This window comes from Pongo abelii, chromosome 11 (genome assembly GCF_028885655.2).
Source record: "Pongo abelii isolate AG06213 chromosome 11, NHGRI_mPonAbe1-v2.0_pri, whole genome shotgun sequence".
NCBI lineage: Eukaryota > Metazoa > Chordata > Mammalia > Primates > Hominidae > Pongo > Pongo abelii.
The window spans coordinates 67,919,727-67,941,977 of record NC_071996.2 but is presented as its reverse complement, the minus strand read 5'-3'; the positions used below and the strand labels follow the sequence as shown (position 1 = coordinate 67,941,977).

Sequence of the window (22,251 nt, the reverse complement as noted above, 5' to 3'; positions counted from 1 at the left end):
CCATTTGGGAATTTTGTTTATATATTATGAAAAGTTGCAGTCTAAGCTTTCTTAGAATTTTTGTAAAGAAAATTGTAAAAATAAATATGCAGATACTATGTGTACTTTACAGAGTGACAGCAAATTTTAGGGATCTAAATCTAAGTGATCTATAGGCTGTAATAAACAAGACATTTGGTGAATAGAAAAGAAACAAGGAGAATATCCTAAATGAAAAATACTGAGAGCGCAAGGAAAGGATAGAAGGATATAAAGAAAAGTAGATCAAGAATACATAAGGAAGAAATTGAAATGGAAAAGTGAAAAAAAGAACAATAGGTGGACAGGAAGGAGAAAAGATGCACAACTTAAAATGTTAGTCAATTTTTTATTAATTTTTATAACTTTCCACTACTCTACCTGATGCCATATCTAGGTTTTTGGCCAATATTAAAGTAGTTGTCCAATACGCTCTTCTTAATTAACTTTCATTCCATGAAAAAATTGAAAGATGAATTATCATAATTAATGTGTGTTCTTTACATTTGTTTTTCAGATAGATTATTTTTACATGATAGAAATCTACCTTTAAATGGCATTTCAAAGATAGAAACAAAGACAACAATTAAATACAAAAACAAAAGCGAAACCTTTATTCTTTTGGCTTGATTGTAATGTGGTTTACCGTTCTTTATGGTAACAGCATTTTCCTGCATGCATTTCACCAACACACTACAAGTCAATAGCTTTAGTATAAAGAATCTACATTTATTGTTGCTTGTGAAACACAAAGTATTTTGCTGTAACTGGTAATATAACTTCACTACCTGGTTTTGTGGGGGAGGAAACAAAGCTGGGATCCCATATTATATCTGATACAGTTCTAGTGCCATATAGGTCAATAAGATCTATCTGTGTAAACAAACATTGGAAAAGACTGATGATTACTGAATAAAAAGACTAGGTGGAAACATTGGATTCAAGCAATGCCAAGAATATCAGCTGATTTTTTTCTTTAAGCCTCTTTCAATTATAAGGCATTACTATTGAAAGCAAATAAACATTGAACTCAGTTTGAGATTTGTTTCACATTGAAATGTGTGCAAGTTTACAGTACTAATAAAAAAGCAGAAACCTACACTGCATCCTAGTCCTTGCTTCTTATTTTGTGAAGTGCTTCAATTTAAAAGTGCTAGGAACAGAAACTAACAATAGTGACTGTGACATCCACCTGAAGATACTTTTAATTTCTCATTTTATGTACAAAAGGCTGAAAAATAAAATAAAATGAACTTTTTACAGTATTTATATTTTCTTAGAAAACTCTAACCATATATTTTAAACAGATTTAAGCAGCTTGCAACATGTTTGTACAGTCAGGCTTTTCATCATTGAGTGTTCAATTAAGGTTGGAAGAATAAAAAGCAAGAAGCTCTTCCTTGTTTGCTGCAACCTATTGCTTAATGACATGAAGAATGAGGTCTTGGTAGAACAATTTGCTTCACTTTACCACTGACATATGGCTTCCCATATTAGACTTCTGAACAGTGGAAGGAATAAGATACAGCAGCATAGGCAAGATAAACATGCAGCAGTGACAGCTTCAAACTATAATGGAACCAATTACATCATATTACCTGTTGAAAGCTTGCAAACTATACTTACTGTGGTACATATTTGATGCAATAAGTAGTGTGCTTAAATCATCATTTTTGTTTGCTCAAACATGCACCACTGGGTAAAATTACTATTTACAAAGCAGACTTTTATTTTTTAAATTGACATTACTATGTCAACCTTACCAAGAGCAGAAGATGGCTAAACAATACTGCAGGATAAAGCAGAATCAACTTTATAAAGTGGTGGTGGGGATGTTTTTTGGTCAATTCAGACTTCTTAGAAAGGACTGATAGGATATTTTTATTTTATGCCAAAGGACACTTATCAAAAATGTGATAGTCATGCTGCTGGGACTGTGAATGACAATGTAATGGTATGTGTATATCTCTGTGTGTGCAGGTGTGTATACATATATATGTATATACACGCACATATACATATATACATATATACATGTACATTTAATGGGTTATGTAAAAATAAAACAACTCTTTAATGCTTGTGATTCTATGGAACATTTACAGGCACATTAAATTTTTTCTGGATGAGACACCTTAAAAATACGAATAGCTATTTAAGCACCTCAAAAATCTAAAAACATCCTGAAACAAGAAGTAAACTCTTTCCTTTTGTGATGCGATTTTTTTCATGTGTGAATGAGAATTGCAGCATGCCTCCATTTAAAATATATCCAGTTATACAATACAATAGAGAAATGTAGAATTCCCTCCCTTTAATCCCTCTCCCCAAACACAAACCCATTTACAAAAATAGTCACATATAATAGTAAACAACCTGTGAATTAAAAAGAAAAGTGATAAATTCACAGCACACGTTTTGTAAAAATATGGCAGGTGTGGCAGTTAAAACATAAACAGTGGTGACAATTACTATTATCAAGTGTCACATGTTGAATTTACATAAAAATTTAACTTCCCTCCCCCCTTTAAATTGGTTCCTATCGTCTGAGTAGCCATTACACCTCTGCTCTTCAGCAGTGTCAGCTGGTTGTGAAAATAGAAACCTCCTATCGATACTATTTCTCCAGTTTACTGAGTTCCAGTTTGCTGACCAGAGGTCTCTGTCTTGTTATAGGCACTGACCTTAAGTATACATTTGTAAAAACAGTCAGTTTGGCATAGACCTCCTGTGGGAGTCCTGTTGACACAAACACATCACCATCACGGGCTGTAAACAATTGATCACAAAATGGAAAATTCTTGGTTTCTTTTTACTTTTTACTTTCCCTGATATCTTTCCCTTTGTCTTCCTTTTCTGATTTGTCTTTTTCAAATTTTTCTTTTTCTGGTTTGGTCACACTATCATATGAGGGTGGAGATGTGGTGGAAGGCGTCATATCGGTTTTCTCTGGAGTTGAATTCTCATTCAGTTTATCAATGAGAGTATCTTCTTTGATGGGTGTTCCATCACATTCTTTGCCTTTGTCTTTCTTGTATATACTTGATACCTTTTTAACTTTTTGCTTCAAGAGGTAGCGTCTGTAAGCCCTCTGGATAATAATAGCAGACACCTCCTCTTGTTTGCGTTTCAACGTGGTCGTAATGGGCTCATAGGAGACTTTGGAGGGGTTTGATGCCATGAATCGCTCTTCCATCTGTATTCGAAGGGCATCCATCTCTCCACTCTCACCCAAAACACGCTTTGTAAAAGCAAATAAGATGTCAAGACAGTGGATCCGGTCACCGCTGACCATGGGCAGATCCATGGCAATGAGCTGGACTTTGTTGGGTTTTGCTATGAGAAGAGGAGGATCCAGGGCATCTGCAAAATCAGAGAGTTTGGCAAACTCTATAAACTGGGTCGCATCGGGATCAAACTTCTCCCAAACCTCATAGAACATCTCAAAGTCATCCTCACTCAGGGGCTCTGCACTTTCTTCAGTAGCAACACTGAAGTTCTCCAGGATGACCGCGATGTACATGTTCACCACAACCAGGAAGGATATGATGATATAACTGACAAAAAAGAAAATCCCAACAGATGGGTTCCCACAGTCTCCCTTAACTGAGCTTCCAGGGTGATCTTTTTCAGGGTCACAGTCTGGAGGTCCACTATTAAGAATAGGTGCTAGCAATCCATCCCAGCCAGCAGAGGTTGTAATTTGGAACAGGCAGATCATGCTGTTGCCAAAGGTCTCAAAGTTGAACATGTCATCGATCCCAACTTCCCTCTTAACATAGGCAAAGTTGGACATCCCAAAGATGGCATAGATGAACATGACTAGGAAGAGCAGGAGGCCAATGTTAAACAACGCAGGAAGGGACATCATCAAAGCAAAGAGCAGCGTGCGGATCCCCTTTGCTCCTTTGATCAGACGTAGGATTCGGCCAATCCTGGCAAGACGGATCACTCGGAACAGGGTAGGGGACACAAAATACTTTTCTATCAGTTCAGCCAGAAACATTCCTGTAGAAAATCAACAAATAACAAAAATAGTGTTACACTTAATGGCAGCAAATGAAAGTTTACATAATTACATTAGTTTTACAAAATGTGAACAGGACAGTTAGGTACATGTATATATGCAAATAATCTGCAATATTTGCTCAGCAAAATGAAACTGGTATGTTTGGTGTTATAACATTTACATCTTTATATTTGAAGACAGTAAGCTTCATTTTTCCTAGTTCAAGGAAAGCATCTATCAAAAAAAATGACTCAACCCTGGAAGGTCTAAAGACATCATGAAGCATACAGTGGCCAAGTACAGAAATTAATTTATATATCCAAAATACTAGTTCTAGTATTTGCATAAGAACTAAAGGCATATGATTTTGGGTGAGGAATATGAGAGTTCTTTACTTCCTGAGACGGTTGTGATCCTCTTTTATTTGGGAATAGGCAGCATGATGTACAGAAGAAAACATAGGCTTTGGAGACAGACATACTTGGGACTGAATCCTGGCACTTGCTTTCATGCATGAGTAAATGGTGATAATATCAATTTCTTCTTGTGGTCAAACTGAACATTTACTGAGTCTTTTCTTCATGCTAGGCACAGTGCTAAGTGCATATATATACATAATCTGATTTAATCCTCACAACAACATTTTACAGAAAAATTCCTTGCAAAACCAGGGATTGGAGAGCTGAGGTAACTTCTCTTAGGTCACTGAGCAGGTAAGTAGTGTAAACAGGGAAGCTCCAGGTCAGATCTCAAATCTTACCTCTTAATGCTACCTCACAGCACTTATGTGAGAATCAAATGCAATGGAACATTGTTACAATGTTTTATTCGAACAAAGAAAGTAGTTTAAAGAGTGCTATATAATTTTTCCCTCCATGTGAATGTTCTCTTTCCCCAAGTAGACAGAACCTTCTCTTAAATCTTCTTATATTTACTTACAGTACCTCATTTAATATCTTATACATAAACACTGTATATATATATTTTTTCCAATAAACCTTTTGCATTCCTAGCACTTAATGTATGTATGTGTCCTAACATTAATGTATCATTGATGATAACAAATCTGTTTTGGATTTTCAAACAAAATATCTGCTTCCAAAAAGAAATATTGCAAACCACAGAAAACTGTCTGCACCCAAAGATAACATGAAACTTATATGTGTAATTATATATATATATAATTATATATATAACTGCATATATACACTATCATATTTATAACTGCATATATATGTTATATATATATGTTATATATATATGCAGTTATAAATATATATATATATATTTATATATATATATAAATATATATATGTTATATATATATGTTATATAACTGCATATATATGTTATATATATGTTATATATATATGCAGTTATAAATATGATAGTGTATATATGCAGTTATATATATATATGCAATTATATATACTATTCTGCATATATACAGTATTCCAATTATTTAAGAGGTCATATTTATCAATTATGTGACTACTTCAAATGATTTATATATATATGTGTGTGGATTGATTGTTTATTCAAAGCAGTAACTGTCAATACCACAGGAGTATGACCAGGTACAAGAGTATTCTACCAAACTTGCAGTTATTGTCTTCTGAGATGAGAATAGATGAAAATATTAAATGAGAATAAATGAAAGCTGAAAATATAAATTCCTTGTATTCCACTCATCATTTCAAGCACAGCATGCAATTAGAGAAATGGCAAACTAAAACTAAAACAATGGATTATAGATTTTTATTTGGGAGTTTGGGATGAATGAGAAAGATTAGTGAAAAACACCTCTAAAGTTTTAAAACACACATTTTTACCACCATATTCCTTAATTGAATAAAAGCACCTCTTCTTACCTACAATGGAGAGAATGACCACCACAAAATCAAAAATATTCCATCCAATAGTGAAATAGTAGTAACGAAGAGAGATCAGTTTCAGCACACATTCTCCAGTGAACAGAACAATAAACACCAGATTAATCCAGTACAGAATGTTTGTCATTTCTTGACTCTGGTCATCGGTTTCCACCATCATGGTGACCATGTTAAGGCAGATGAGGATCATGATGCTGATATCAAAGACTTGTTTGGTTACAAAATCAAAGACCATTCCTTGAAATTTGTTCTGGAACAAATAATATGTAAAAGTTCCATTAGAAACTTTAAAAAAAATCGAATTCAATTCTTCTGATTTTAAGAAAGCAACAAAAAATGTAGCTTTTATAAAAACACACCTTTAATCCTCACAACATTTTACAAAAAAAAATTCCTTGCAAAACCAGTGATTGGAGAGCTGAGGTAACTTGCCTTAGGTCACAAAGCAGGTAAGTAGTGTAAATAGGGAAGCTCCAGGTCAGATCTCAAATCTTATCTCTCTCTCTCTCTTTTTTTTTTTTTTTTTTTTTGAGATGGAGTCTCGCTCTGTTGCACAGGTTGGAGTGCAGTGGCACAATCTCGGCTCACTGCAACCTCTGCCTCCCGGGTTCAAGCGATACTCCTGCCTCAGCTTCCTGAGTAGCTGGGATTACAGGTACACGCCACCACGCCCGACTACTTTTTGTAATTTTAGTAGAGATGGGATTTCACCGTATTGGTCAGGCTGGTCTCAAACTCCTGACCTCATGATCTGCCTACCTCGACCTCCCAAAGTGCTGGAATTACAGGCATGAGCCACCATGCCCGGCCTCAAATCTTATCTCTTAATTCTACCTCATAGCACTTATGTGAGGATCAAATGCAATGGAACATTACTACAATGTTCTATTCTATTAAACAAAGTAGTGTATTTTATTTTTGTTTTATACTTGGAAGAAAATTTTGTATATTGTATATTCAACTCTATTCAAATGTATTTGTTTTATTTATACTAACAATGATACCAGGTTTTACAAACTCACCTATTGTGTTCTCAGTGCACAGAACGCCATCATGTTATGACGGACAGTAAATATTTGTCATGTAATAAAATTTTTTATCCCATGTGTTGGAAGGGTATTAATTTTACTTTAAGTAACTAATAAATAAATACTTCTCCAAGTTTTCCTCTTTCTTTTTAAATTTTCCGTCTGATTTCTGACTTCATATTCTCTCACTAAAGCTACAGCATCTTAAATTTCATTTTAAAGTTCAGCTAAGATATTTTAAAAATCATCATTCTAGAGAAAAGGCTTCAGTGGAAAAATTGGTGAACTCTGACTCAGTTCTGTATTTTATTTAATGGTATTATACCAAGATTAATTTCTTAGTTGTGAGAACTGATCTATGGTTGCATAAGATGTTAAAATAAGAGGACACTGTGTATAAATTCATTAGAGTATTCATTATGAGTAACTCTTCTGTAAGAATAAAATTGTCTTTTAAAAAGTCACAATGGAAATATTCAGCCTTTGCCCTAGTCTATTTGGACCTTATTTCCAAGTACTAACTGCCTTATGTCTTGCTTATGAAATTAAGTCCCCAACTTGTAAACCAGTTCTGATCATTGGTTTCTGTATTGTTCCATTTTGCACGTTTCTGCTTTGTTTCTCAGGTAATCTAGGGATCTGGTCTTGACTTACCTCTGTTGGGCTGCCTTTCTCTACCTTCTCAACTAGAATGACTGATACTCTGCTACATATACACCTAATGGCTTGCTTTCCCAGATCCTGACACTTCTAGTGGCCTTTATTCTACATCCTAGTATTCTGCCCTCTTTCTATAGGGAGGCTTCTATTACTTCCAATGGTGATTTTTGGACATCAAGCACTACTTGTTCTATTTTGTTTTGCTCTTTTCTCTGAATGCATATTTGGCCTGCTGAACTAGATTTCTATTACTCTAGCTGGATCCATCCTCTCAGGGCCTCTTTCAAACCAATAAATGTGTCTACTTTTAGTTCAAACCCTTCCTTATTAATTATTAATTTACTGTAGTTTAACTTTCCAAGTCTGGCATGTTCCCCTTACTTCCACCCTCTGATATTTTCTGCCTACCACTCTTAGAAGCTTATGCAGGTTCTACTGTATCATTTTACATAGTTTATCTGTCTACTATTCTGTCTAAAACAGACGTCCCCCACCCCTTCTCTGTCTCGTGAATTCTACCTCAGTTTTGAGTTTAAAGCACTTAGTGCTCTCAGAAAACTGAGTTCTTTCATGGATCATAAAATGTATGGCATTGTATTGCAAATGGTTTGCTCTTATTCAGTTTTAGTTTTCTTTCCCTTCCACTTGTTTTGAGGCCCCTCAAAAGCAGGAGCAGTACCATTTTTCTCTCAGATATGGCTCCTAGAGTATAGTAAATTCAAAATATCTTAAAAGCAGAAATTTGGTCTTAATTTTAATATCACCATGACTAATAAAAAACTCCTTAGATTCCCTGTTCATAGAGTTGTCCAATGGGACAGACATCTCAATGTACAACTCCAATCTCGAGTCTCTGTGTTCTGTTCTCCCATTTAAATCCTAGGGTGTCAAATATGCTGGAACAAGATGTAAAATTCTGAAGATCTTAGTCACCAAAAATTTATGTTCTCTAACTTCATCTTGGCCTTTCAGGTTTAACAATTAGCAATCCTTTGTCCTTCATTTGCTCCAAAGATAATTCCAAACTTCTCATAAATTTCCATTCTCTTGCCCTTTATTTTTACTTTTTTTAGAACATTAAATTTAAACAGTTTAAATAAACTCCTCTGTTTTCTTCTGCATTTCATATTATTTTAATTTCCATGTTCTTTTCATATATTACTCCAAATTCATTAGAGGACTCAGCCCCTTTTTCTTTCTAAAGCTACCCTAGACCACTATGTTCTTGTTCCACATCTTGTGCATTTTTATGCCATAATTATTCCCTCTCTCTTCGATCTTTTCCTCTCTAAAATTCCTTTTGCTTTCCTTTAAACCTAATCTCTGAATCTTAAGAAACCTTTATCTTGCTACTTCTAAATATTCACCATTTCTCTCCCTTCCTCCTTCCTCTCACTCTCTCACTCTGACTTGGTTGCCAGATTCTGCAAACTAGCATCTCCAATTTTCTCACCACTTCTGTCCCTTCCTCATTTCCTGCATGACATCAGTATTTATCCAGTTGTGCAAAGCAGAAAGACACCAGTCATTCTTGTTGGTTCCTTCTTTAGTTCCAATATTCAATTAATAGACAAACTTTTAAATTTCACTCTGGTGATAGCTCACAAATCCATCCACTTTTATTAATCTCCACATCGCTACGGTTCAGGCTACCTACCATCTCTGAAATAGCTCCAAAACAAGTCTACAATGTATTCACACGACCCCTGTGAAACTGATTGAGTGATCACCACAAAGCCCAGACTGACTGGGTCCACTTTCATGGTTTCTTACTGCTCTTAGGATGAAAACAACTCCTTAACATGGCCTCCAAGGCCCAGAAAAGTTTGGGCTTATCCTAACCTCTTTATTCTCAATGTGTCCCAAATGAACCTTGACTTTCTGCATTCCAGTCTCACCAGCCCTCCTACATAAGGACCTTCACATATTCATTCCCCTTCTACAGGGCTCTTCTCATCCCTCTCCGGCTATTGATGCTTTCTATTATTTTTCCATCCTCAGCTAGTATATTTTTTTAATAAAGCCTTCCCTAACTTCCCTGATTAATCAGCCCCTTCCCCCTAATCAGCTCTGACAGCTGAAAGTATCCCTTTTTTTCTGGGATACTTCCATTTTTTGGCATGACTATTTGATTACTATCCGTTGCATTAACTAGACTCCATACTGTTCGATATTTAAGTTCAAATGCTTAGCATACTACATAGTACATATTGTCAATGAAGGAATAAATGGATTTTACTAGTTACTCCCTAAATTGCCAAATTGTCACTGATAATATTCTAGCTGAATGTGTTGAACTTTTTCCACAAACCCCTACCACTACAGGTAAATCCATGTCATTTGATGGAAACAAACTCAAGCTCATTTCTTCATTGATTTATTTCTTCCTATATCTTGAGGAAGTATGCAAGTCCTCATTCTGAAAATTTTGTTTTTTTCTCTATTCTAATTATTTTTCAAAAATGAATCTGTGTTTCAGAGCTCAACTGAATTTTGTTCTGACAACGCTAAAATCCTTATCTCAGTCTGGACATTTCATAGGCTCTAACACTATTTTTCCCAGTGCCTTCATATGACTTCAGTATATGATAGTGGAACCAACAGTTTCACAAAATATCAACTAGTTTATATTTTAGATTCTCTGTTATCTACATATCCTCCCTCTTTTCCTGTGTTTCATAACAGGCAATGAAAATATACTATTCTTACAGCAGGTCAAGGGTATGGGTTTTTGTGGTTTCTTTGAACCCAGTTTTTTCATTGCATTCTCCCTCTTTTCCTGTGTTTCATCCCAAATGAGTCTTCTTATTGGCTGACTTCACTCCTGGAGTAGTTCCAGTCCTGCTGGTGTGACACAGATTAGGGACTATCTTCTTGTATGTAAGGATTTATCTTCTTGTCTATGGCCCAGGGTTATTTTGCCTCTAACATTGTTCCACACCAGTCTCTAGGTTAAACTCTCTAAAATCTTTCTTTTCACATTACTAGGCTGTTCTGTTAACTATATTGCATTTGTATTGCTTAATTAGAACAAATTTCTTCAGACTCGTATGGTAACCTTGACTCATTTAACTCGGAAAACCAGTGTCTACTACTCGCTAATTCAAATGCATCACTATTCTGCACTGATATATTTGTCTATATGGCTATGAAGTATACATTTTCTCATATAGTAAATGTCCTCTGCTTCTCTCTCTATTCATTCAAATTGTATTATTTCCTAAAGACTAGGCTCAAATTGTACACCCTTTGTGTTTGACCCAATATAGCTATCCATTTTCTTTGAGTTATTGGCCGGCTTACCAACTGAACACTTAATTATGGTCTGTTTTATATTGTCACCAATAGATTTATAGAGTCAAGATTTCTGAGAAACACTGAAGTGTTTTATACCATGTATACGTTGGGGAAGATTTTCTGAGACTTAATATATGAGCTAGTCCTTCAGGAGTGACAGAAAAACTTAGCGATTCTCCTGGCAGCAACTCCCCGCAGCAGCCAAACTGAAAGAACAGTATCACTGGCAAATATACACCTGAAATATCCAATAAAAAGCCCTAAAAAGAATGATATCATCTCATTTAAGGGTGGGATAGTAGGGGAAAATATGAGGTTTGCCTTTTTTTTTGTTTAACCAGAAAAAAGCAAAACCTGTGGCCTGTTTCATTAATGATTCCATTCAATCTGCAGAGTTGGACAAAAACTGAGGTCAATCTGTGACATACCAATTATTCCAATCTGTCTCCTCTGTACTCTGAGAACATTTAATATTTTCACATTATGTATGTATGTATGTATATATTTTATTTTTGATGTTATTAGAAGCGTCTTAATGACATCAGCTTGTACGATACCACTGGCACTTAAGTATAGCGAATTTTATTTCTATGTATTTCATATGTTTACATATAAAATATGTTATGCATTATATAATTTATACATATTATATATGTAAAGTACATTTTTCAAGCTATTTAGGCTAGCTAGTCCCATTGTTAAGGTAAAAAACTTTGTGTTACAAATCCACAAAAATAACTAGTTTCTGGAAATTCTGGCTGTGAAAGTGTTAGGTAATATAGTTTTAACAGGCAATGAAAATATGCTATTCTTACAGCAGGTCGAGGTATGGGTTTTTGTGGTTTCTTTGAACCCAGTTTTTTCATTGCATTGTAGTATTTCTTCTGTTCTTCTGTCATAAAAATGTCTTGACCTCCAAAGTAAAGAAATGAAAGCAACACTTGTTAAAATTGTGTTCTTTGCTGGCTATAAAATCCACCTTAGTAATCATGTGAAAATTGGCTCCCACATTTCATTCTATTGTTGCTAATATCTGTATTTATAGAGATGCCTTTATTCAATACATAAATTATGCAATATTAGTCATATTTCTAGACTAAAAATATCAAAAATATGCTATCTGAATTATTAATTGCTTAAAAGCTTATCGATTATCAAATGTCTGAAAATAATTTCTGAATTTTATATTCTTTTTTTGGTGATTGCATTTTGGAGGCTGAATGAAACAGTATGAAATATTTAGTTCATATTTCAGAGCAAAGATGAAGTTTTAATATACTTATCTTCTTTTTCTGTTGGTTGAAGTTATCTATGATGACACCAATGAAAAGATTCAAGGTAAAGAACGAACCAAAAATAATAAAGATGACGAAATAAAGATACATGTACAGGTTGTCTTCATACTTGGGTTGTAATTCTACCTAAAAAATATGAAGAATTGTAACCATTATATCTAGTACTTGTTTCACAAAAAATACATCGGTGAGTTTTTAATTATCTAAGCATGTTTAAATCCCTGGAATGAAAATAAACCAAATATTAAACAGATTTTATGAACCTTCAAATCTCACATGCTTATTGAAGAGTTCTGCAAGACTATTCATTACCTGGGAAAATGAAATAACTCATATAGAAGTCTGAATGATTATAGACAATTTCATCCAACAAATGCCCAGATTATGAATGCACTTTCCTTTCTAAGCAAAGTTCCAAACACAGCATGCAAATTAAAGATTTCCTCTTCTTACAAAAGCGATGTCAGCATCACATTATTCTATGTCAAAACTTTTAAGATTTACTTTCTCTGCCTCAGTTTTCTCATCTATTAAATGAAAATAATCAAACTTAAACCTCATAGTGTGATTGTGAAGATTAACTATATTAACATATAAATATGCTTAGAACAGTGGCGGCCAGTAGTAATTGCTAAGTGTAAGGGTTTGGTATAATACATTTCTTTATAGGCAAGAATAATTGTAGTATGTCTGCATGTAGGTATATAGGTTGATCTTTCCTTTCTGAAAATGAATCTATTGCTTTATCCTATTCAGTAGGGACTGTTTCTGTAACAATGATACTATCTCTTGTCTAATCCACTTTTGATTAGAAAACTGTGTGATAGTAGGTTTGAGCCTTAGCTGTAAGCTTTCACAGGTCTAATAGGACATTGTTCTAACCAACTCAGTTAACAAATCCCTGATGATGATAATAGATGCAAGTTATAACCCACTGTGTTATGAAATCAATTTAGAGGATTATGACCAGCATAATTTTTTTTCTAAGGAAATAGAGCAAAATGGAAAATATCAGAAATATTGTAAAACTACCTATTCTTCGATGAGATTTTATTTGTGTATGGTGAGTTCAGTTAACAGTGATGTAAAATTATATTTTTAAAATTTTTAAAAGAAAATATACATACAAGAAAGTGCATAATACATAAATGCAAAATATAATATGTTTTTATAAGTGAAATCCATAACCCAGGTCATTGCTACGACTTCAGAAACCCTTGGTGTACCCTTCTCAAACATAAACTCCATCATCCCTGCTGGAGGTAATCATTATCCTGACTTTTATGGTAATTATGTCCCTGCTTTTTCTTTTGAGTTAACACCTCAGTATGCATTTTTGAACAATAAGCTTAGTTTTCTCAATTTAGAACTTTATATAAGTAGAATTATAGTATGTGTCTAGTTTCTTTAACTGAATGTTGTATTTTTAAGGCTCATCCATGTGGTTGTATATGGCTGTATTCATTCATTTTCATCACTATATAGTATTTTCATCACTACATAGTATAGTATATAGTATTCATTTTCATCACTATATAGTATACATCCATGTGGTTGTATATGGCTGTATTCATTCATTTTCATCACTATATAGTATATAGAAATACGCAATTATTTGCCTATTTCTACTATTTTTGAGTTGCTCCCAGTTTTTTGCAAGCGCAAAAAGAAGTTATATTCATTTTTGTACATAGATTATCCTAAACATGTGCATAAGTTTCTTTAGGATACATTATTCAAACTAGAATTGCAGGATTAAAAAAATCTTTAACTTTCTCAAATAATGTGATCATACCCAACTGTTTTTAAAGGATTATTTAACTATTTTTTTTCCTATCAGATTGTATGAGCATTCTTATTGCTGTTTATCCTTGGTAAAACTTGGTATTGTCGGACTTTTTGGTATTGCCAATCTGGTAGGTGTGTAGATAATGTTTTATTTTGGTTTAGATTTGCATTTATCTGATGCAATTTACTAATTAAAGTAAGATCCAGCAACTTTTCATAAATGTAGTGCTCAACTGGCTTTCATCTTTTGTAATGTGCTTGAAATTCCAGGAGTTTTGCAGCAGAAAAGTTCTGCTAAGTTATTAAAGAAGAAACTGAAAATGTTTCATGCCATATAACCTATTGATAAGGAAGGTGGAGAGAGCGTTGAATTAATTAATCAAAAAGGTTAGAAACTACTGTGGAAAGTGGGTATGAGCCATTTGTGGTCAGGGTTCAAAAGCTTGTTTTCCCATTTAGTGCATTAAGCCTCTTTGCTTCAGTGGTAAAATAGAGCTAGTATCACCTATACAATAAAGTTGTCATTTAGGATTAAATGGGATAATGTGAGAAAGTCCTTGGCATAGTGAATAGTGATAAACAATAAATTATTATTACTATTCAGAAAAATCTCATAACTGGAATTCTTGATGGCACTTATAGAGATACAATGCAGGGCTTTTCATGCTTTCTTCCTCCCTCTCTGTTTTTATGAAGTGGAAAAAATAAAAAAAACCTCAGGAATTCTTCACTCAGAAAGCTAGCTGCTGGTGCTAGGGAAATAGCATTTGGAGCTTTATTATCATGCTCTGGCATACCAGAAATCAATCTCTTTTTTTTTTTTTTTGCAGAATGTGATTTCATTCCTCATTAAGTAGTAGGAAATTAATGAAAATTATAGAAAATAATTCAAAGTACTGGTATGTATAAGGTAGATTAGGAAAGTCCCTTCCTTTTACCACTTAATCTCACTTTCCCAAGAGAAACACTAAATTGTTTATTTTTGTCCCCATTATTAGTCATATCCTTCCTATTATAAGGAAGATCAAAAGCTGGAGGAAATATATTACAGATGAAAAATATTGCCTGTGAGAACTTCTAATGCACAAATGACCAGGACTGTCAGAGCCAAAAATAAAATGTCTCATTTTGAAAATACATCCAATAAAGTTTTGTGTCAGGTGCCTTGCTAAATACTAGAAAAGATACGTTAAAAGATACATAGTGATTACAGAAAATCATCCTATGATAATTTTGAAAGAAATAGTATGATTAAATATTTTATCCTTATAATATAGATGTGTTTTATAAATTGAGCACATAATCTTATTTTATTGATAATATCACTAAATTACAATATTGTAGAAATATACATTTAATCAAATTAAACAATTTCCCTCTAACTAGACTTACATTTCGCGAGTCAACAGCTGCATACATAATATCCATCCATCCCTTAAACGTGGCCTGTAAGAAAAGTCATATCATTTTTTTTCCCAAAATTATAACTTCAGAAAATAAATTGAATAAGAATAATTGATCAAAATTCTATTTGACATGTATTCAATACAGGGATATAAATAAGCTTGAAATTTGTATTCACTTTTGGGGCAATGTTTTGTGATATGCATTGAAAATACTTCAAATTTATATTCCTCTATAACATCTTATGTGGATATTTAGCATATATAATTAAATAATGATCTACTGTAACAATATGCTGTCATAAAAACAATATCAACAATCTTTGACTCTGATGTGTTTATATAAAAATATATCATGAACTTTGATGAAAAGATTTCATGTATATAGTAGCAGCATGAGACAAGTTCAAAAGTATGCTGCATTATTTATCTTAATGCTTTCTTTTCTACTTATTCTTTTCTAAATGATTATTACCAATCACCAATCATGACAGCTTATTCTTGAAAATCTTCTTGATATTGTTGAACATACTATTTTGAGGTGATTACTCTATAAGAGGAAGCAGTTTCCTAATCTGAAAACAACATATTCTACTGCATTTCCTTTTTAAAATATTTGTTTTCTGCTCCGTTGACATAATGATCTTGAAAATAAAACTCTTGTACATTTTTTTTCAGTTCCTTAGTGCCACAGGCTCTTCCCCTTTCCTGACTATTTTAATAGTCTTGAGGATTGTGTAAGTGGATTGTGTCCAGGAGCTAGTGGATATTTAATACTGCAGTCAGTTGAATAGCTGAATGAATTATTATGAGTGCATAGCAGACACAATAGTCTTAATTGGAAAGTTTTCATTTGCAAGAGAACAATTTTCCTATCTGAAATTCTCTCTCTTTCTCTGTCTACACACAAGCGCGCGGACACACACACACACACACACACACACACACACACACATATCCATTTTCAACCCCCCTTGGGGCCAGCACTTCTTTCCTCAGAGTAGGAAGGGAGGAAAACAATGAGTGCCTAGATTAAACTCCCAGTAACAAAGGACTTGGCTATGCTACCAAATGCATAGTTGGGGAGACAATAAAGTTTTTAGAACCATCGTGTTTCCAGCATGGGGCAGAAAAGATAGTTCAATCATGGTAAGAACAATCTAGGCAGATGGGCCTAAGGAAGTATTTGTAAACACTGAGGAAGAAGAATTTTATTTTATTATTCTATAGTATTGTATCATTTTTATATAGTTTTAGTGCATCTATATAGGGTTCCTAAAATGTATATGCATTTTTATTTTAATTGCTTTTCAAAAATATATTCATTTTTAAATTGACAAATTAAAAATGAATATATTTATGTTGTACGAAATGATGTTTTCAAATATACGTATATTGTGGAAAGGCTAACTCAAGCTAAGTAATATATATATCGCTTCATATACTTATTTTTTCTGATGAGAAAACATATCTACTCACTTAGCTATTTTCAAGTATATAATATATTAACTACAGTCACCATGCTGTACAATAGCTCTACAGAATGTATTCTTCCTGTCGAACTGAATTTTGTATCCTTTGACCAACATCTTCCATCATCCCCCAGCCCCTGGTGATTGTCATTCTGCTTTCTGTTTCTATGAGTTTGTGTTTTTTAGATTCCATATATAAGTGACATCATGTGTCATTTGTCTTTCTGTGCCTGACTTATTTCACTTAATTTCTTCCAGGTGAATCCATGTTGTATAAAAGGACAGGATTTCCTTCTTCTTTAAAGGCTGAATAGTATTTAATTGTGTGTGTCTATAGGGGTGTGTGTGTGTGTGTGTATACACACACATCTATATACATCCAATAAGTTTTTAAATGATTATTACCAATCACCAGTCATGAGGGCTTATTTTTGAAAATCTTTTTAATATTGTTGAACATACTATTTTAAGGCACTCTATAAAAAGAAGCATTTTCCTAAACTGAAAACAAATACGTTCAAGTGCATTTACTTTTTGAAATACTTTTTCTGTTGTGTGAACATAGTAATTCTGAAAACAAAAGTCTTGTACATTTTCTCAGTTTCTTAGTGCCACAGGCTCTGCCCCTTCCCTGACTACTTCTATATACACACACACATAGACAAACACTGTTTCTGTATATGTCTATATATGTGCATATAGATATATACATATACAGTGTATATACATGTGTAAATAGAAATACATGTGTGTTTATATATATACAAATACATATATATACACACACATATATCTATATACACGCACACAATTTTCTTTATCCACATATCTGTTGATGGACAATTAGGTTGTTTCCATATTTTGGCGATTGTGAATAGTGCTGCAGTGAGTGTGAGAGTGCAGACATCTCTTTGACATGTTGATTTAATTTCCTTTGGATATATACCCAGTAATGGAATTGCTGGATCATATGGTAGTTCTATTTTTAGTTTTTTGAGAAACCTCCATACTGTTTTCTATAAAAGCTATACTAATTTACATCCCTGCCAACAATGTACAAGGATTCCCTTTTCTTCACATTCTTGCCAATGTTTATTGTCATTTATCTGTTTGATAATAGCCATTCTAACAGGTGGATATCTCATTATGAGGAAGAACTTTAGACTCATTTTAATTACACATCATGGAAAATAATAAAGTAATTACTTACTACTTGAAGTAGAGAGAGATATCCAAGTCCTACGTTATCAAAGTTTACTTTCACATTTTTCCACCTGGCAGTTTGATTGCTTTCAATGAGAGCTTTGCACTCACTATAGTTGTTGACCACGCTTACATCAAACATCTCTCCAGTGGTGTAGTTAATACAATGGTAAAACTTGCCAGCAAAAAGATTCACTCCCATGATACTGAATATTAGCCAAAAGATCAGACAAACCAGAAGTACATTCATGATAGATGGAATGGCTCCTAAAAGAGCATTGACAACAACCTGGCACAAGATGAGAAGGAAAAATAAGTGAAAAGCCAACAACAAATATTTACTTATTTTTAAACATTATTAAAAAAAAGCCAAATGATTAAAAAAAATCTGTTTCAAAGTTGAGTATTGGGTAGAAACTAGACTCTGGTAGCTCCAACTAAGAATTTTAAAATTATAAATCAGAAGAGTATACAACGAATTTTATATTGGAGAATGTTTTCTCAAGAGGTAATAATATACATGTAGCAAATTTACCTCAAAGGATGGAACTAACAGTAAATGCCAAAAATAATTAAGAGTATAAACAGTGGCATGAATATAGAAGCGAGCAACACTTTCAAAAAATCATACAAACCATACAATTTGCTGTCCAAAATTTGAGAGTAAAAGAGACCACTTGGGGATCAAATTCCACACAGAAAATATAAACAGTATTCTGGTACTGAAAGTTTGATACCTTTTGTTTATTAAGCCTTCCACTGCAAAAACTGTTCTTTCTAATTTGTAAAGTAAAAAGAATTTAACCGCTAATAACACTTTTCTATGTAACCATGCATATACAGACACACATGTACACACACCATTCATCTCTAGTTGTGATTGTAACATGCAGATAAAGTCTAAGTAACTATTTTCAAATATCACAAAAAGTATCATTTTTTAAAAATCCCCTTTGAAACAGCTGAAACCACCGAGACAAGGCATCATCATTTTCTAGGTGGTGAGGGTATGTGGTCTCAGGTTTTGTGCCTCAGGGGACGACAAATGTCAGCACAAACCCCTCTGTTCTTTTGTACCACCCTTCTAAATGAGCGTTAGATTTCCAGTTGACCTACTTTTTAGCCATTTCAGCCTGTGTTTAAGAGCTAAAAGGCCTGATTCAAACATCAAAAGGCTCAAAGTGTATCACAGCGGAGTAGTGAAGAAATGATGAGTAATGATTTGGTAGGCTTAAACTACAGCCAGTAGGATTTCCTGCACATTTATAAATGAAGTGAACATAAATAATCTTGATTCAAATCAGCAGCATAACTATAGAGATTTTCCACGAAGTGAAAATCTAGCTAATTAGAAACAATCCCTCTGGCAACATACTCCGAGTGACTCCAGCAGTGCCAAGTATTATGGACATCTGGTAAACATTATTTTTGATTGATTAGCTATGTCAGTATGAATGTGTAAGACACAAATTCTCCACAAATTTGACATTTCCGTGGTACAAAGTGTCAGTCTGCTTTCAATAATAATTCTGACAAACTCTAAGGCATTCAGTCTTACCCTCATTCCTTCAAACCGGGACAAAGCTCTCAGTGGCCTCAGAGCTCTTAGTGTTCTGAGGGATTTGATGGCACCAAGTTCTGAGTAACCCAAGGCATTTGCAGTTAAGCTAACCAGTGAGACCTATACAGAAAAAGCAACACAATTTTCTTATTTACATACAAAAATGTCTACACAGTTCAGCCGTGCTCTATGCAATGAATCAGTAATTCTCGAACTTTCATGAATTTCAAAATCACCCGGGGGTCTTGTTAAAAACACCAATAGCAGAGTCTGATTTAGTAAGTTTGGGGAAAGGCCTAAGAATTTGCATTTCTACAGGTTCCCAGGGTGAAGTTAGTGATACTAGTCTGTGAACACTTATAAAAAAGAAGCCCATATATGTGCTCTTTTTTCAAGATTCTTGGTAGGAAATGTTTTTAAAAAATTAAAAATAAAGAAAAAAAAGAGAGAGAAACGTGATCTTCCTCTACAGATCTGTAAAACTTATTTCTGTATCATTTCTAATAATATTGAGCAGATCTGAAATGGAAAGTAACATTTGATACACAAGTAAACTATACAAACCACTGGTGAATATGAGCATGAACACATTCAAAAAGGAATAGGCCTCTAAAAAGCAGCTTTGACTTCTTGTAAATTTCATTGTGAAGGGCATAATATCATTAATTAGGTCAGACAAAATTAGTGAATAAAAAAAGTTGAGATTTTATAATAAATTAGAAATTGCAAGAACAATGTTGTCTTTAGTTATTCATACAGATGACTAATGTAGTTGATAAAAATTATAAAGTCTAGCTGAAAAGAAAAAGAAAAATGGTCAGGGGGACATACACATGTCCAATTTCCTTGAAAACATGTAGAAAAATTATTAAAATTATATAAGCTAAGTAAAGATATTTTGTTCTAAAGTACACCTGAATTTCAAAAGCAGATAAATAAAAATAAATATGCAATACAGTTTTTAAGAGTATGGTGTTAATATATATTTGAAAAATGTATTTTTTAAGGAAAATAAGTGAAGCGCATTGAAAGTTGTTACAAAAAACAACTTATTCAAAATAATTTTGCACATGCAATTTGAAAGTGAAGCCTCTTGAATACAGAAAACAATGAGTCATAAAATTATGTCTTACATAGTTCATATAGTTCCCTTAAAATCCAAACTCTTAGGCTTTGTAAGTCCCTTTTTAACAGATAATTGAAAAATAGTTACTGAATTATGAGTTGTGAAGCTTTTCTGTATTTAAGATATGAGGACCTGTAGTACTTTACCTTCTCTGAAGACAGAACCAAAAAGAGATAAGCATAAGTTAAAGGATGAAAGATAAAAGTTAGACAGAGGAAAATATTTTGAACGGGGTAGTATTTACTGGCTGAAAAGAGGTTGTAAAATATTCAATTTTATGTGACTCGTGTAGCTAACTGTGAAAAAGGAGATACATATAGGCCTTCTCTTTCTGGGACATTGCAGCAATCTCCTAATTGGTGTTTTGATCTCTAAATAATCTCCTTTCTATTCCGTCATTCACACCCCCACCTAACTTCCCTCCCTGAAAGAACAAGCTGGTCTTGTCATGTCCCTATACGTAATTCTTCAATAGCTTCCTCTTTATTAAATCATAAGTCCAAATTTCCTTGGATGGCACTTCAGGTTCTTCAGACTCTTTTCTAACTTATCTTTCTTACCTTATCATCCCATTACAAAGGCTTACCTCACCCTATCTACTTGTTTCTGGAACCCGCCCTGCATGTCATGCACCAACGTTTTAACGAATCCGTGTTCCTCCCTCAGCTGTGCCTGCTGGCATTCACATCTCTCAAGCTCCAGCTCACACTCCACTTCCCTCTTGAAGCCTTTCCTCCTTCCTCAAGTAAAGAGGTGGCACTTGTAATACAGGTGTCGACTTACTGTGTACGCAGCTGTCCTCACTTTTCAACTGTAAGCTACTGCAGGACTAGAAAAATGACTTATTTATATTTGTATCTTTCATAATGAAATAGATGAGCAATAAGCATATTTGATTTAAGGCAAAGTGTTGATCAGTTTCATATACTATCATAATACTTTTCTTAAATCTAAAAAGGTAAATATCAGAGTACTTTGGGTAATATGATCATTAGCTGCAGGACAACTAGATTTCTCTTAAGAGTTTCCTTATATTCAAGTAGTGTTGACTTAATATTTTTATCCTAACATAGATATATCAAGTATCAGATATTTTTATTATGGATTTACCAACCTATGATAAGTACATACAGAAAATAAAGAAATAGTATCATGCATAATCCCATTATACAAATAAAAGAATGGTTATAGTTTTGGTGCATTTTCTGTTGTTTGTGATGTCCACACTTATGTAGTTCTAAATATTATTTATTGTCTTCCTTTATTGCCAGAGACTGTTAATGTAATTCTGCATGTAACCTTTATACATTTAATAGTAGTAGTACATTTAATGGTAGATTTGCCTCAGATTCAATTATATAAAAACCCTCATATTTTAGTACTCTATCTTATTTTATTTCAACACCAACGTAATTTAATAAAACCTTTGGCTACTTGGTCAATAGCCAATTTGCTTCTATATCATACAAATAAAGTGATGTCTCTTGCTTTTTGGACTT

At 33.5% G+C, this 22,251-nt stretch overlaps 1 protein-coding gene across 4 annotated transcripts in view; it reads right to left on the bottom strand.

Moving 5' to 3' along the window:
• Nucleotides 1-609: 609 nt before the first annotated feature.
• The window catches only part of SCN2A (sodium voltage-gated channel alpha subunit 2), a 152,740-nt gene continuing 131,098 nt past the window's right edge, over nt 610-22,251 (bottom strand). For all 4 annotated transcript variants that reach the window (XM_054549422.2, XM_054549420.2, XM_024243745.3 and 1 more), the window contains 7 exons: nt 19,624-19,746; nt 18,073-18,354; nt 15,380-15,433; nt 12,188-12,325; nt 11,720-11,824; nt 5,899-6,169; nt 610-4,026 (listed from right to left, as the gene is read on the bottom strand). In XM_054549422.2, coding sequence (XP_054405397.2) covers nt 2,831-4,026; nt 5,899-6,169; nt 11,720-11,824; nt 12,188-12,325; nt 15,380-15,433; nt 18,073-18,354; nt 19,624-19,746 — 2,169 coding nt within the window. In that variant the 3' untranslated portion in view covers nt 610-2,830. The remainder of the gene's footprint in view (nt 4,027-5,898; nt 6,170-11,719; nt 11,825-12,187; nt 12,326-15,379; nt 15,434-18,072; nt 18,355-19,623; nt 19,747-22,251) is intronic.